Source organism: Emydura macquarii, unplaced genomic scaffold (genome assembly GCF_026122565.2).
Source record: "Emydura macquarii macquarii isolate MOO-44397 ecotype Brisbane River unplaced genomic scaffold, CSIRO-AGI_Emac_v2 contig_312, whole genome shotgun sequence".
Taxonomy (NCBI): domain Eukaryota; kingdom Metazoa; phylum Chordata; order Testudines; family Chelidae; genus Emydura; species Emydura macquarii.
Genome location: NW_027130449.1, coordinates 15,315,308 through 15,330,164, shown reverse-complemented (window position 1 = coordinate 15,330,164; position 14,857 = coordinate 15,315,308). Strand labels below are relative to the sequence as shown.

Here is a 14,857-nt window from a genome sequence, read left to right as displayed (position 1 = left end):
TGCGGGGCCTGCCGGGAGCTGTAGTTTTCGCGGTCGTGCGTGCGTGCGTGCCGTGCCGGCGGGTGACGTCACTACAGTCAGGGCGCGCCGCGGCGCGAGTGGGCGGGGCGGCGTGTGCACGTGCCGCCGGCGTGCCTCTGCGGCCCCGCTCCTGCACAGCGACGTGCTCTGCAGCCGCTCGGCGAGCTGTGCTGCTGTGAGCAGTCCCAGGGCAGACAACTGGCCTGCTCGCTCGCGGCGGGCACGAGTTTGCGGGATCGTGGCCTGAGCGTAGCGGGCACAGCCCGCCGCCCGGGGGCCAGGCCGTGACACACGACTAGCCGGCTGGAGGTCGTGACAGGGCGCGGAGCGGAGCGGAGCTAGTGCCGCCGGCTTCACAGCAGGTGTTTATCGAGCTGCCTTTCCCCGTTCGGCTCAGAGCGACTCGTGACAGCAGAGAGCATGGGAAGACCGCCCCTTCGCCCGCCCATAGGCCCATGTGCTTCCCTGCCCGGCGCCGGCTTTTCAGATCTGTAAGCGCCGACCCGGCTCACGTGAGCCAATGGAGTTGGAGCGTTCCAGGTCCCTTCTTCCGGTCTCCCGACGTGGCCCAATGGGGGCTCGAGATGGGCAGCCGGGATTGGCCGCTCCAATCCGCTCGCGCCGCGTCCGTGCCCGTGTCTGAGGCTGCGCGGTAGCGCGAGAGGCAGGGGGCGGGGCCCGTGGGGCCGCTGTCGCTCCTGGAGCTGTGGTGGCTGAGCTAGCGCAGCGCGTGCGGCGCTGGGGGTGAGTGGGGCCGGCGGGGGTTTCCCGCTCTCCGGTGCCGGCCTGTCGCGGGCCCGGGCCTCTGGCGGCGGGGAGCAACGCGCATCTGCGGCTGCCTGTGGCCGGGAGACTGCCTCTCCCGCCCCGCGCAGCGCAGCGCAGCGCAGCGCTGGAAGGAGCCGCAGGCTGTGAGGGGCGCCGAGCCCTGCCACGGACCGGCCTCTCGGGACTGCGCCCCGGCCGAGCCGCCGGGGGGGGAGGGGAGCGGAGCGGCGTGCTCGCCGGGTCTGCCCCCGGGCTCGGGGGAGGGAGGCTTTGGCGGGAGAGCGCCCGGGAGGCGCAGGCCGGGTCCCCTCGTTCCCGAGACTGCTGGGCGATGGCTCTGCGTCGTGTCTCCGCCTGCCTCCAGCTCTGTGCTGGCCTGTAAGGCCGAAGTGCGGGGGCGTGTGTCGGGGTGGTGTGTGTAGCGTGCAGGATGTCCGGGGCATGCGTGGGTGCAGAACCTGCTGAGTTTGTGGTCAAGGAAAATGACGGGGGTTCTCGCTCTGGGGGCCCGGCTTGCTGTCCTTACAGGTGCATTTTCCATCCATCCGCACGGAAGATGCGGCATACAGCCAAGCTTATGTTCAAACTTCAGCTCGGGTTGTTGGTTGTAGTGACTTGTTGAGCACTGTCCTTTAATCAGCCCAGAAGCAACTCCCGGGACGGCTAGCTTTAATAGAGAGCTGGGGGCACTGGCTCACTGTAATGTTTTTGTGCTAAGTGCAGAGCTGATGGGCGTAGGAATGCTTCTCTGTAGATCCAGGTATGTATAAGGTCTAAGTTAGCACTGCTTTATTGAAGCAGTGCTGTGTGTGAAGGAATGAAGGCAGTAACTATGTAGATACTGTCTGTATTCCTAGTTCAGGGCTCTGGTAGAACAGATGGTCTGTCAGACTGGGATGATAAGTGTTGGGTGTAATTTCTTAAAGGTGGTGGCTGCTTTTTGTACTGTGACATGATGCATTGCCACACCTGCCCATATAATCTGCATTGGAGTTGCTTGGAAGGCCTGGTTGGGAAGAAATATCAATATGTTTGTAAGGTCCTTTTGTCAGATGCATGAGAACAAGATAAATGTAGTGGGATTTTAAAGGGCAGTCTCTACTCTGGATGGTTATGTTTCCAAGTTAGATGCAATTCTCTCAACAGCATTTCTGAATATTCTAAAACGTTGTGATTGATACGGATTTAAGTCCATTGTGATTGTTTCTTATAAAAATCTTGTGCAGTATTTTTAATTAACCTTTAAAAAAGCTGTAGATCCTTTATACTCAATTAAGGTACTTAAGAAAAGTGCAGATAAATGTTTCTAATTCTTAAAAAAACAGTAAAGCAAAAACATTCCACACAGGTATCAGAGTAAGATGCAACTGACATTTTCCACCGCCCTCTTCGGAATTTTTTGGGGATGAAAGAATTTCACTCATCTTCAGACAAAGAGCCACTTAGTTTGCTACTGAAATGCGGTCATCTCTAGGGTGAAGTGCAACAGCTTTTTAACAATGCATAAAAACACCACATATAAGTTTTACAAGAAGTGAAGACTATCGTATCTAATTGAAACTGCAGTTTAGGAAAGGAAGGTGGGTTTTGACAACAAAATGTGTGTGTGTGGGAGTGCACTGAAAGGGAGTTTGCTCTTTAAGTGACCCACAAAATTATTGGCTATCTAGCAAGCAACACAATTAACATTAAACCATTGTCAATCCAAAACTTAACATTCCAGATAGTTTTTAAAATTAATTTGATTGTAAAAATGAATGATATTTGTAAATCAAAGATGAACCTGAACCAAAACCCTAAACCAAAGTCTTTTTGAATTTGGGTGGTAGTTAGAGCCAGATCAGAACTTTATATCTCAGGTATCTTTACTATAAATATTTAATTTGTGATTTTTATTTATTAGTTGTTGGCATAAAATGCATAAAGAAGAAAAATCCCACCACATGCTGAGAATTTCACCACTATATTGGGGAATTAATCTTGGCTGCTTATTTTCAGCAGGATATTAGCAGTTCCAATGGACAAGATGATACAAGTGTCCTCGTGGTCCCTGATCTTTCTCTTGCTGGCCTGTCTGCCATCAGAAACAGGTGTGTGCACTTTCTTTTGCAGCCTGATTTTTACAGCGTGATTAGTTTCCAGGGGAAGTTTTAAAGAATCTGCACTTTGGGGTCTGGCTGGTTCTGGGAACTGCCAATGAGATATGCCTCCAAGATCATGGCTTGAAGTCCAGCCTGAAAATTATAATCATCCAGCTACTGTTTGGGGATCTTTGTGAAATGAGTGTTTAGGTTTCAATCTGTTCTCAGTGAATAAATATGCCCATTGCAAAAAAAAAAAAAAAAAAAAAAAATTAATATGATTAGTCCCTTATTTGCAGACTCAGCAGAGAAGCTAAGCATTGATTGGGTCAAGGAAACTGCTTACAAGGATCACTACTTCCTCAGCACTAGAGGAGGGCTCTGCCAGGTTGTGGTGGGAGATACATCAGTGGCTGGTGCAGGGAGAAAACTTGTAGATAGATGATTTCTGTCTCGAGGGCTCTCATTCTAATAACCTTTCCCCAGCATGAAATTCACAACATTGTCTCAGGCTTCTATTTTAAGACAAAGAAGCATATAAAAACAAGCAACTGAACTGTAGTTTACTCAGAACTGGGGGGTAAAATTAAATGGCAAACAAAATAAAGGGATCAAGAGATGAAGCTGACAGGCCTGAAGGTAATTCTGATATGTCTTTCCTAAAATGTATTGAAAATGAACACCTTAACACTGATGAAGTCCAGTGAGGCATGGAACTGCCCATACCTCAGAATGATTGCGGTTCTGTTGTAGCCATGTTGGACATGGATATCAAAGAGATGAGGTGGGTGAGGTAGTATATTCTTTTTTGAAGAAGAGCTCTGTGTAGCTCAAAAGCTTGTCTTGTTCACCAACAGAAGTTGGTCCAATAAAAGTATTACCTCACCCACCTTGTGTCTCTCCTACCTTAGAATGGCATTTCCTCACTTTTCTGTGGATTGAGTTCTTAAGGGTAACCTCACTCTTCTCTCTTTACACCCCTTCCCAAGAGTATGCCAAGAGATCTTGCCAAATGAGAGAGGTTTCTCATGGAATAAGTACAGCTTTTTACATGTATTCCTTTTGCATTTCAGACTCCCTGGCTGTGATGTCGGTGGACCTAGGCAGTGAATCCATGAAGATAGCAATTGTAAAGCCTGGGGTGCCCATGGAAATCGTTTTAAACAAGTAAACTATAATACTTCTTGGTCTGGTATTTTCCCGTATCTGTAAAACTGTGAGGAGATACAGGTTATGATGGACACTCCTATCTCTGCACTGTCTAGAAAGCCCTTCTATACTCATAAGGGGCTTGAAACAGCCTTTCGCTAGTGTAAGGTGGAAACTTTCTCAAGGGAATGGAGGAGCCTAAGCTATCAGTATTTGCAGAATATAATCATTCATTTAGAAGAAGTTTCTAGCTCTTATAATTAAGAAAACCTTCTAACTGTGACCCAATTCAAGCAAATGTAGTGTTATCTTTCCCAATATTATCAATACCAGTGCCTTTGCTGCTTCTCAGGTTTGCCAAAGTGCCCAAAGTAATGCTAAAACTGACAAGTTGCACTGCAATTATTCAGAAACCTGTAAGCAGTAGTGAAACAAAAAGAATCACCTCTGTTTTGCTTTGCTGTTGGCACTGGAGCTATTCACTAAGCTGGATGATGAGGAGGGGAAAACAAAGTGGAGGCTGGGAGATGGGTAGAACAGCAGAGAAACTTCCATCTTGTAGCGGTCAGCAGTCTGAAAAAGGAAGATAAGTAGATTCCCTTGCTGCTCCCCAAAGGTCTGTTGTTGGAGAGTGGGAGCTCCTTCACTCCAGTAGCCAGAAGGTGAGAGACTTCAAGAGTATTCAGCATTGGAGAGTGTTCAGAGAAGAGCCAAGAGAATGACAAAAGGATTAGAAAATACGTTTTATAGCGATAGATGGAGCTCCTTGAGTCTATTTATCTTAACAAAGAGAAGGTTAAGGGATGATTTGGTTACAGTCTAGAAGTACCCACGTGAGGAACAAATATTTGATAATGGATTCTTTAATTTCATAAGCAAAGGTATAACAAGACCTAAGGGTTGGAAGTTGAATCTGTACAAATTCAGTTCTAAATAAGGCGTACTTTCTTAACAGTGACTGTTATTAACCATAAGAATAATTTACCAACGGTCATGGTGGATTCTCTGCCACTACCAATTTTTAAATCAAAGATTGGATTTTTTTTTTAAAGATCTGCTCTAGTTCAAACAGGCATTGTGTGGGGGACAGTCTGTGGCCAGTATTGTAGAGGCTGTCAGAGTAGATGATCACAATAGTCCCTTGTGGCCTTGGAATCTATGAATCTGCTAGCCAAAGGCTAATGGGAAAGATAGGTCCCCCAGTAAAATTGCAGAGAACGTTTGTCAGAGAATTGCCCTTGTACCTTATGTGTTGGGGATGGTCTAATCTTTTGTTTGCCTCAGGGTAGAGTGTGTCAGGTGACTTTTCCAAGTTCTGACATTTCTGTTCCATTACTGCCCCTTCCTTGTCATGCAACTATCTCTTACCATCCTTCTGGAGTTGTTTGTGTGTGTGTGTGTGGTGGCGGGGGGAGGAGGGGGCAGCACTGGGTATGGTAAGGTCATGTAGGTACTGAGAATCCAGCGCATGGAGATTATTTTAGAGTGGCCTCCAGCTATGAGCTGTTTGTTAGCAATGCATTAAAGTGCTGCCTCTGGCATTCTAACACTTTGGTTACCTTCTTCCAAACTTTCCAGCAGTATGGAAGCAGAGATAAATCATAGAAGCCTTTCAAATAGACAGGTAGAGCCATTGTAGGTGACATTGCACTGAACTGTCCTGCATCTCATTCCTGGAGAATGATCAATTGGCACAACAGCCCTGGAAGGAGATGCTGCTTTGAAACCCTTCAGACTAATGAATGATGAGCTATCTCTAGCGCATCGTCTCAATACCTGGTGGCATCTGAGTATCTTTCCTAAATTTCTCTGGATTAAATATGCTGAGCCTCATCAGTGGGAGCTGTTTGCATTGACTGTCCACCCATGTCATATATTTTTATCCCTTTTTCTTGCTTAGAGAATCACAGAGGAAAACACCAGTGACTGTAGCCCTGAAAGAAAATGAGCGTCTCTTTGGTGATAGTGCAGCGGGAATGGTAAGATCCCAAATCACCTAAACTTGAGCTGCATAAGTTGTACGATATGCATATGATACCTGTATACAAAACCCACATTCCCATGTGTGTTCTCTACACTAGTCCCTTGGAGATGGGTGTCTGAGTGCCCGCTTAAGAGATTTTACCCCCTCATCTTGTGTTCTTTCCCCTATGGAAACCCTAATTACATGTGGCTTCATCTTTGCTTTTTACCAACCTGTCAATCTTGGCTCCCAAAGCAAATATTCTTTCCCAAATACACACATACAGTGGGGGGCTGGTTGGGGACAATTCAGGACTGAGCATTATCATTTTGAGTGACTCGCTGTCTTCCTTTCTGCAGTCAATAAAGAACCCGAAGATAGCCCTCCGGTATTTTCAGGATCTGCTGGGTAAACACATAGATAACCCCCAGGTGGCACTGTACCGTTGGCGCTTCCCACAACATGAGCTGGTAAAGGATGAGAGGAGACAGACGGTTATCTTCAAACTGTCCCAGTGAGTGACTAACTTCAGGTTCCTCCTGAGACCTTCACTGCTGTGCTGTTGCCTATGAAACTTGCATGGAAATGTCTCCTCTAGCATGTTGACAGCTGACTCTCACCGTTGGAGAGAGAAAGAGGAAATACTGGTTTTAGCTTTTTCTGTAGCATGCTAGGAGAGCTGCTCCTAACAGCTATAGATCGAGGCCTTCTCTCTGGCAAGGAATGGCCAACTCAAAGGCCCAATTACTGGATTTGGAGCCTGTCATGGCTTGGTTGCCAGTTCAGATCTTCTCAGGTCAGTAGTGAAAACAGTGACAACTCTTTGGCTGCTGTGTAAAGTGAGCTTGGGAGGAGAGAGGTGACATTCCAGTTCCCAGTGGGCAGGGGCCCACATCCCAAATGTGACTGCAATTGCCCCTTTGGCAGTCTCAGCACAGAGACGGTTGAGATTGAATTCCCCTGATGTCCCAAGAGCATTAGTCAATGTCAAGGTAAAGCACTTTAGCAGAGGAGACCATGGGGAAAAGAGAAGCGTTCCCCAGCCCTGCCTGTGCTATACTGGTTCTCTGGCTAAATAAAGAACTTTGGACTCCAGGACTGTCAGTCAGTCCAGGAAGAGGAAAATGAAAGGCCTTTTTTCAATTCCTTGTCCATGCCTGCGTCTGGTCAAAGTTTCTCTGAATGACATGCTCAAAATCTTGGGCTCCTTCTTGGGGCAGTGGTGGTTGTCCAGATTCTCTGCACAGTGTCCTGCTTTGAATCCCTCATTTTGACACTGTGACTTGTACTCCATCCCTGTTGTTTTTTCTTTTTCTTTTCCGTTTTCTCTCTCCTCACCTGTGATCTTACGGATTTCTGTGTTTTGTGACACCTTCCCGCCATGTGAGAGTGCATGCCTCTACTTGGTTTGGTGAGCAGAGCTCACCAATCCCAAGTATCAGTTTAGCACCAGTCCCAGGTGCTGAATTATAACTTTCCGGAATAATATCGTTCCCGCTTCATATTTATGGCCCCAATTGGTGTCTGTTTCCCATGTGATCACTGCTGGACCTTTCATCGATGGCTTATTTTTTATCATTGGTGAGTTTAAATGTGGAGCTTTGGGCCACATTGTCCTTGTTGGGGGGAGCGAAGGGGAAGGACAGAGAATTCTCTCCCCTCCAAGAGCTTTGCTGCCAGTTCTATCACTGTGTTACTCTGTGCAAAAAATGTTTCCATTTTTTCTCCTGGATCTGATAATTCAACAATTATGCAATTTTGGGCTGTCATGTTGGTGCTTCATTCCTTATTAGTCAGTGCCTTGTGAAAGGAGCTAGAGAAGCTTTAGCTTTACATTTGAATATAACTTTTGGTGCCTGGCTGATGGAGGGTTTTATATGCTTGCCTTGTGTTGCAGTGAAATGCAGTATTCTCCGGAAGAGATACTGGGCATGGTCCTGAACTATTCACGTGGTCTGGCTGAGGAATTTGCAGGTTGGGATGATTGTCACTTTTTTACAGTATCGCTACATCGTTTAGTTTTATTTTGTTTAATTTTATAGGACATGGAGTTTACAGGGAGACTGGAGGGGCAGGGGTTGAAAGTCTCAAACAGGTTGTCTTGGGGAATCAGAAACAGGGTATTGAATAATTTAACCTTTAACTCATCATTTTAAACCAAGCTTAAGCGCTAGTGATCCAAAGTTTCTATTTGATGGCTATTTGGTGGTATCTTAGCCCAGTTCCTCATGGACAAGTATCCATATAAAAATAAACTTGCCCTGCTGCCGCCCGTCTTATACCTGCTCTGTTGATAGAGGGTTCCTTTCACTAGTGCTAAACTCCTATTAAAAAAAATTATCTTGGGAATGTTAATAAAAGAAACAAAAGCCATGGACTTTCCATAGCTGTATTATCAGAAATGCTGACAGCAATGGAAACTGCAGAAGAATTGGCTGGATCTGTTTTTATTGCTTTCTTACAGGCCTGTAGTTAACAGATAATTACAATTGAGGCAGTTGTTCCAAGCATTCAAACAAGGTTTTACCCCAGAGAACATACAGTCTATCAGCCTGGGATTTCAGGGTCCTTGAAGATTTAATTAATTTCTGAAGTCTGAACAGAATGAACGTGATCCTTTCACAGCAGACACACTGGAAGTGTAACCATCTCACCAGATGCTATGAAGTCTGGTGGGTTTGAGGTGGAAATATTGGAACAAATTCATCCCAGGTGCACCTCCATTAACTTCTTTGGAGTTTCAGCTGGGCTGAACTGGGCTTAGTCTTTCTCTGCACTGCTGACTTTGTTGTCACACTCGCCATAGTTACTTGCATGTTGATAGCCCTGTTGTGGAGGTGTTTTTGCACTGGCCAGTCCCATGGAAAACCTCTTCTCTTCCATGCTTTGCAGAACAACCCATCAAGGATGCGGTGATCACCGTCCCTGCCTACTTCAATCAGGCGGAGAGAAGGGCAGTCCTGCATGCAGCTCAGATGGCAGACCTGAAGATCCTGCAGCTGATCAATGACAACACTGCTGTGGCTCTGAACTATGGGGTCTTCAGGAGGAAGGACATCAATGCCACAGCACAGGTATATGCAGCTGGTGCAGATCTGGGGGACCTATTAAATCCTGCCTGAGCGTGTGCTATATAAAGACTGGAAGTGGCAAACTGTGAAGATGTGGTCCTGCTGGCTGAGTGCTCTTCTTGGTTACTTCTCTCTGTTCATTGCTTTTACAGACCTAAGTATTGAGCAGAGCTTATGTGTATAAAACAGCAAGTACATTCCTAACTGATTCTGATAGATATGGAAAGCGAAGAGATGGTTTGTAGTGGAGAGGGTGGGGGACTGGGAGTTGGGTCTTCTGGGTTCTAGTCATCTTTACCACACTTTTGACCTGTTTTTCTCACCTGTGAAATGGGGCACTAATACTGACCCACCTCACTGGAAGCTATTTGTAAAATAGTTGGAGTTCCTCAGATTGAAGGGACTCTTGAAGAGCAAAGCATTAATTATATTTTCTACTTTATAAAATAGAAGTATGGGAGAAATAAGGACGCACTCAGTAGGTCTCTTATTACAGGCTTCCAGTCCATATAGCTTACTGCTGCAAGTCTCCTGTTGGGTAATTGTGCTTTGCTGTCTCTCAGTAGACTGAAGCAGGTTTAGTGAATGATCAATACCTGCCTCATACCAAGCTGTATGATCCCCAAAGTCTCCTATCCTTCCCATTCATGGAGGAAACACCCAGGTACCTTACTTAGCCTTTTCTGGCTTCTTTTTTGCAGAATATCATGTTTTATGACATGGGAGCAGGAAGCACTGTGTGCACTATAGTGACTTATCAGACAGTGAAAACCAAGGACTCGGGGACCCAACCTCAGCTGCAGATTCGGGCGGTCGGGTAAGAACTCCTGTTGGTCCCATACTTCAAAGAAAATATTTGCTTTGCTGGCTCTTCTAAACACACAACAGATGCATTTCGGAGCTAGTTTTAAACATGAGTATTCAGACAGACGCTGGAGTGGGGGCAGCATGCCTTGAGTGGTAGGATTCAATCTATAAGTAACTTGGGTGGCTTCACTTTGTAAAGGGTAGTTGGAATGTGGACATGTTGCCAAACGTACAGGTGTACCTCATAGTGACCCTTGTATACAGGTTATCTAACGCTTTCCATTATAAGATTCTTGTGACTTTTTTTTGAGAAGCTGTCATGTCCATTGTTTGTGGCAGTTCTTTGAAATTTGACATGGACAAAGCCCTGGGACTAGAGCTGTGCCTCTTCTTTATTCAGTGAAATTCCATTCAGATATAGCTGAGTTATTAACTTCTAAAAAAAAATTTACTATTTCCCTTCTCTTGCTTCTGTTGAGCCTACATTGCCACCAAAGCAGCAGCAGAACATGCTGTAATGTGAGAACACCCGCTTGCTGCCAGGGCAGTTGTAGCTGGGAGGGGGCATGGAGAAAGCTGGGCTGGACTTCCCCCTGATCCAAACCATTTCCCATCATTCAATCTGGGAATACCACGAGGCAGGAGATCCCACCTCTTGGGGTTTTGGGTGGGGAGTGGAGAAATATATGCTAGGTTTCGCACAACCACCTGTTAGACTCGTATGGTATAAGCATCGCATCCCCCAGCTAGGAAAACAACCTTCTTCTGCTGTCAGCTAATGTAGTTAGTCTAGTAGCTCAAGTGGTAACAGTTTGTACTGAGGGTTCAGAGTTCAAACTCTGCTGAAGATGCGTGATTGCTGTGTATGGTGGTTTCAGTTGTACACAAGTCTGGTTTTAACTTCTTTACTTAAAAAACCTTGGAAATGACATTTTTTTTAAAACTACATCAAAATCAAGTATTTAGTATTAAATTAAAGCATTCAAAAATTAGGAAATGCCATATTTATAGTTGCCCATGCCATCGTAATTCTGCCTCTTTGTCCGATCCACATACTGAGTGAGACAAGGGTCCCAGGAGGTGGGGGGACAGTATGTGTAATCAGAGACAGTCTCATAATGCATAGGCACAAGATTCCACAGGCAGTTAAGTCTGGCATTTGCTAGCCAGATTTACAGTCGTAAACCTAAATAACACTTTTAGCATAGTTTACTTGTATGTAAGCTTGTAGAAGTTGGTTCCATTGGTTTGAGGAAGTTGGGCATCCTTTTGAGGAGGAGAGAATACAGGACTATCATGTCTGACTTGGTAGAGGAGAAAGGATGATGATGATATGGAGGGTGATGGGTGTATAGGGGCAGTACATAAAAGACCACAGGGTCTTTCTGCCCATTATGTTTAAAGAACTAGTTGCAGGGCAATAACTGTTGAGACCTAAGTTAGACAAAGCCTGGCTTCTCAGGAGCTCATCACCTTTGGACACCTTTAGTATGTCTGTTATGAAGCTCCTCTGCTCAAAGGTGGTTGGGATGGTGAAGTCGTCTAGTTCAGTGGTCCTCTGCCTATTTACCATTGTGGGCCATATATACAGATCTCTGTTTTATGTGGGCTGCACTACACGATATACATACTATCTGTATGGGACTGAGGATGTCAAATGGGCTGCAGCTGTGTGCTGATGGATCACAAGCATGGGTTGAGAACCAATGATCTAGTTGTTCAAATGGTGCATTTGTTCTTTTGAGCAGACTCCATATCCATTCATAGTTAATCACAGCTGAGTGTGTTGTAGTGCTATAGCCTTGTGCTAAGTTTTGTATGGTTGATTGAAACAGGTTGAAAACAAGGTCTTAAATTTGTAAGGTTTAAAACCTATTGGGGGACAGGCACATTAGAATTCTGTGTGATAATGTAAAGAGAAATATCAGGAATTATAGCCTCAAGCAGCTTGGGGGGGCTTGAGTTTATTGATTGGTGACGTTAAAAATCTGGAGCCGAAATTGTTTAAAGCCACGTTGTTGTAAAATAAAGCCATGCGCTGATATTTGGTAAGGAGAAAATTGTGCAGCGTTCAGGATTGTATGCAATCCCTCTTTGCACCACAGTGTTCCTGTTATAAATGACTTGCAGGTGAGAGAATTCTTTCATATTCTTGTAGGAGTTGTAAGATTCAGGCCAGCTCTGGAACTCTCTCTTGTGGGTGGAGAAGGTACTTGCGACTCCAAATTCTGTTATTGACTTGATCCATCCAGGTTGAGTGTCTGTTTCTGGTTCCTATTCCCTGCTCAGATTCGATCGCACACTAGGGGGATTGGCGATGGAGCTCCGGCTCCGGGATTACCTGGTGAAACTGTTCAACAAGCAGCAGCCTATGAAAGATGTTCGGCAGAATCCCCGGGCCATGGCTAAGCTCCTAAAGGAGGCCAACCGCCTGAAAACTGTCCTGAGCGCCAATGCTGACCATATGGCCCAGGTATGGCCCTGTACTGCAGGGAATACCCCTTCCTCAGGAATGGGAATGACTTGGATTAAGAGTGGGTCTGAGAGAGCTCTATCTCTCTGCTTTACATAATCTTTACACTAAAATGTTCTCCCTCTTCATCCTTGCCCAGGAGATGCCAACACTAAACTGAGGTTTGCTTAACAAACTGGTGAGAATTTGGATTTTGGTGCTCAAGTCAATGTTACTAGTTTGACAAATGTTTAGACTTTTGCTGGAGCTATGTCATGTCCAAGGCACCATGTCTTGTTTTCCTCCAGCATGAGAAGAGGGATGGGGATGTAATAGAATAGGCTGCATTCCTAAGATCCAATGGATTTGGCTGGAACACACAGGTCACCTGTGTGGGAGTTGGAACAACATTTGCATGGAGAATGCTGTGTAATGTGAAGCTGATGGCTTTTTGTCTCTGACTTGCTGACCAGATTGAAGGGCTACTGGATGATGTGGACTTCAAGGCCAAGGTCTCCAGGCAAGAGTTTGAGGACTTGTGCTCCGACTTATTCCAGCGGGTTCCGGGGCCTGTGCTACAGGCGCTGAGTAGCGCAGAGATGAACCTGGTAGGTTCAGGGATATTTTGACAAGTGTGGAGTCCTCTGATGCTGAGCTGTTGTTGCATTGCAACCATTGCTGTTTGAGAGGAGTCTTATTTGAGAATGTAACTCACCCTGTTGAGAAGTACAGGCTCCTGTCTTCTTGAGGGTAGCAGGGCCGGATTAATGCAGGGGCTTTAGGGGCTGCAGCCCAGGGCCTAGGGCCAAGGGGGGGCCCTGCAAAAATAAATCCAGGAGGCTGGTGAACCGCCCTCAGCCACATCCTTTCTGCCTGAAGCCACACCCCTTGCACCCCTCTTGTGTCAAGAGCCCTGCCCTGGGCGACCCGAGCACCAGCCAGGCTGGCCAGGTGGCCCCAGTGTCAGAGTGCCCCAAGTGTCCCCAGAGCCTGTGCCCCAGTGCTGCCCTGCCCCAACCTACTCTGGCCCCAGGCTGGTTGTCCCGCGCCCCAGCGGCCCCTCTCCTCCACTGCCAGAATGCACAGCATCAGGCGCAGACCCAAACCGGCCCCAGGCTGGCCAGTCCACCCCAGCCCCTAGAGTGCTGCCAGCCCACGCTACACCACAGCACTGCCCCACCCCCGGGCTGGCCGGTTTGCCTCGGGCCTGGCCTGAGCACTCGCTCCCAGCCCCTGGAGCACTGCTGGTCCGCGCCACAGCGCCAGCCTACCCCGCCCCCGGAGCACCGCCAGTCCGAGTGCTCCCAGTCCCTGGAGCGCCGCTGGCCCGCACTGCACCACAGCGCTGGCCCACCTCGCCCCCAGGCTGGCTGGTCTGCCCCTAGCTGGCCTGAGCGCTCGCAGTCCCTGGAGCACTGCTGCGCTAGCTTGTAAGGAGCCCCACAAAATCTAATAGCGCCTGGCCCACAGGAGAGTTAATCCAGCCCTGGAGGGCAGCGGTTGCTGTGGAGAGGTTACCCCATTGCCATGTGTACTGAGGCTTAATCCTCATCACCAGCAAGGCAGGGGAAAAAACCCAGTTAGTCATGCTCTGCACCGGGAAGAGGGACTGGGGGAAAGAGTAACTAATTGCCTCCTGGACAGAGGAGGTAGAGCTAAGCTTTATTAGTAGCCTGAGGAACTCAGTTGGGGGGCATGGGAAGGAGACAGGTCTCTCTGAAGGCAAGGAGTCCAGAGCTAGGACCTATAAGATTAAGGAAATTGAAGCTGAGCCAAGGATATTTTGTTTCTAGCTGAACCTCAGAAGGGTACTGAACATTGCATGACATGGTCAGAGGGCTGGGCCTCAGGAGACTCTCTGAAGGAGTCCAGGGAAGAGATGAGTTGGGCATGGTCAGTGTGGCTGAGGAAGTGGCCACCAGAGGGAATGCAAGAGACAACCCCCTGCAACACTGTGTCCTGGCATGAGGGGCTTGCTCTGGGTGAGAGCATGCACTTACAGCATGTCAAACAGGTTTCTGTGATTGCCATCTGCGCTGATTGCCTATAAGCCAGGGATTCGGATCAGGCTTTTAATGACTGTTAAAAAGCCCTTAATCTTAGTTTGAGGATTTAAGAATCTGTCTCCGCCGCGTATCTTGGAGGCATCTGAGGTTGGTTCAGCCTTCACCATAGCTCAGGAATCTCATCTCTGGATATCTCTTCAAGGGGCCCATGCCTCACAGTGGTTATGTCCAGATGTGACTGTCTTCAGAGAGACTTTTCATTTAGTTTGTCCGGTGTTTAGATTCTAAGGTGGCAGGTGCCGTAGTTTCCTGAGAGTCCCCTATATGGTTGTCTTTGGGACCCACTGCAATGTCTCTTTGGATCAGGACCTTTCATAGCTGTGGTTTCTGTCTCCTCTCTGGACCACTGTTTCAATGACTGGCTCCTCTCACATGGTGCCTACTTTGGGTTTGACTTTTGTTGAATAAAGTGCAGTGTCTCAGATGCTGGAGACAGCTGCTCTGTAAATCACCCCTGTCCATTGGGCCTGATCCTGAGG

At 47.2% G+C, this 14,857-nt stretch overlaps 1 protein-coding gene across 5 annotated transcripts in view; it reads left to right on the top strand.

Annotated features, from left to right (window-relative positions):
- Positions 1–49: 49 nt before the first annotated feature.
- Positions 50–14,857, top strand: part of HYOU1 (hypoxia up-regulated 1) — a 30,594-nt gene continuing 15,786 nt past the window's right edge. Inside the window, exons 1-11 of one of the 5 annotated variants that reach the window (XM_067566722.1) lie at positions 1,370–1,549; positions 2,138–2,369; positions 2,791–2,879; positions 3,944–4,037; positions 5,920–5,998; positions 6,342–6,496; positions 7,880–7,956; positions 8,875–9,056; positions 9,755–9,870; positions 12,150–12,333; positions 12,786–12,920. In XM_067566722.1, coding sequence (XP_067422823.1) covers positions 2,807–2,879; positions 3,944–4,037; positions 5,920–5,998; positions 6,342–6,496; positions 7,880–7,956; positions 8,875–9,056; positions 9,755–9,870; positions 12,150–12,333; positions 12,786–12,920 — 1,095 coding nt within the window. In that variant the 5' untranslated portion in view covers positions 1,370–1,549; positions 2,138–2,369; positions 2,791–2,806. Of the gene's footprint in view, positions 384–621; positions 766–1,369; positions 2,370–2,787; positions 2,880–3,943; positions 4,038–5,919; positions 5,999–6,341; positions 6,497–7,879; positions 7,957–8,874; positions 9,057–9,754; positions 9,871–12,149; positions 12,334–12,785; positions 12,921–14,857 lie in introns of those variants that run through there. The other 4 variants (XM_067566696.1, XM_067566705.1, XM_067566714.1 and 1 more) reach the window with 4 other exon arrangements.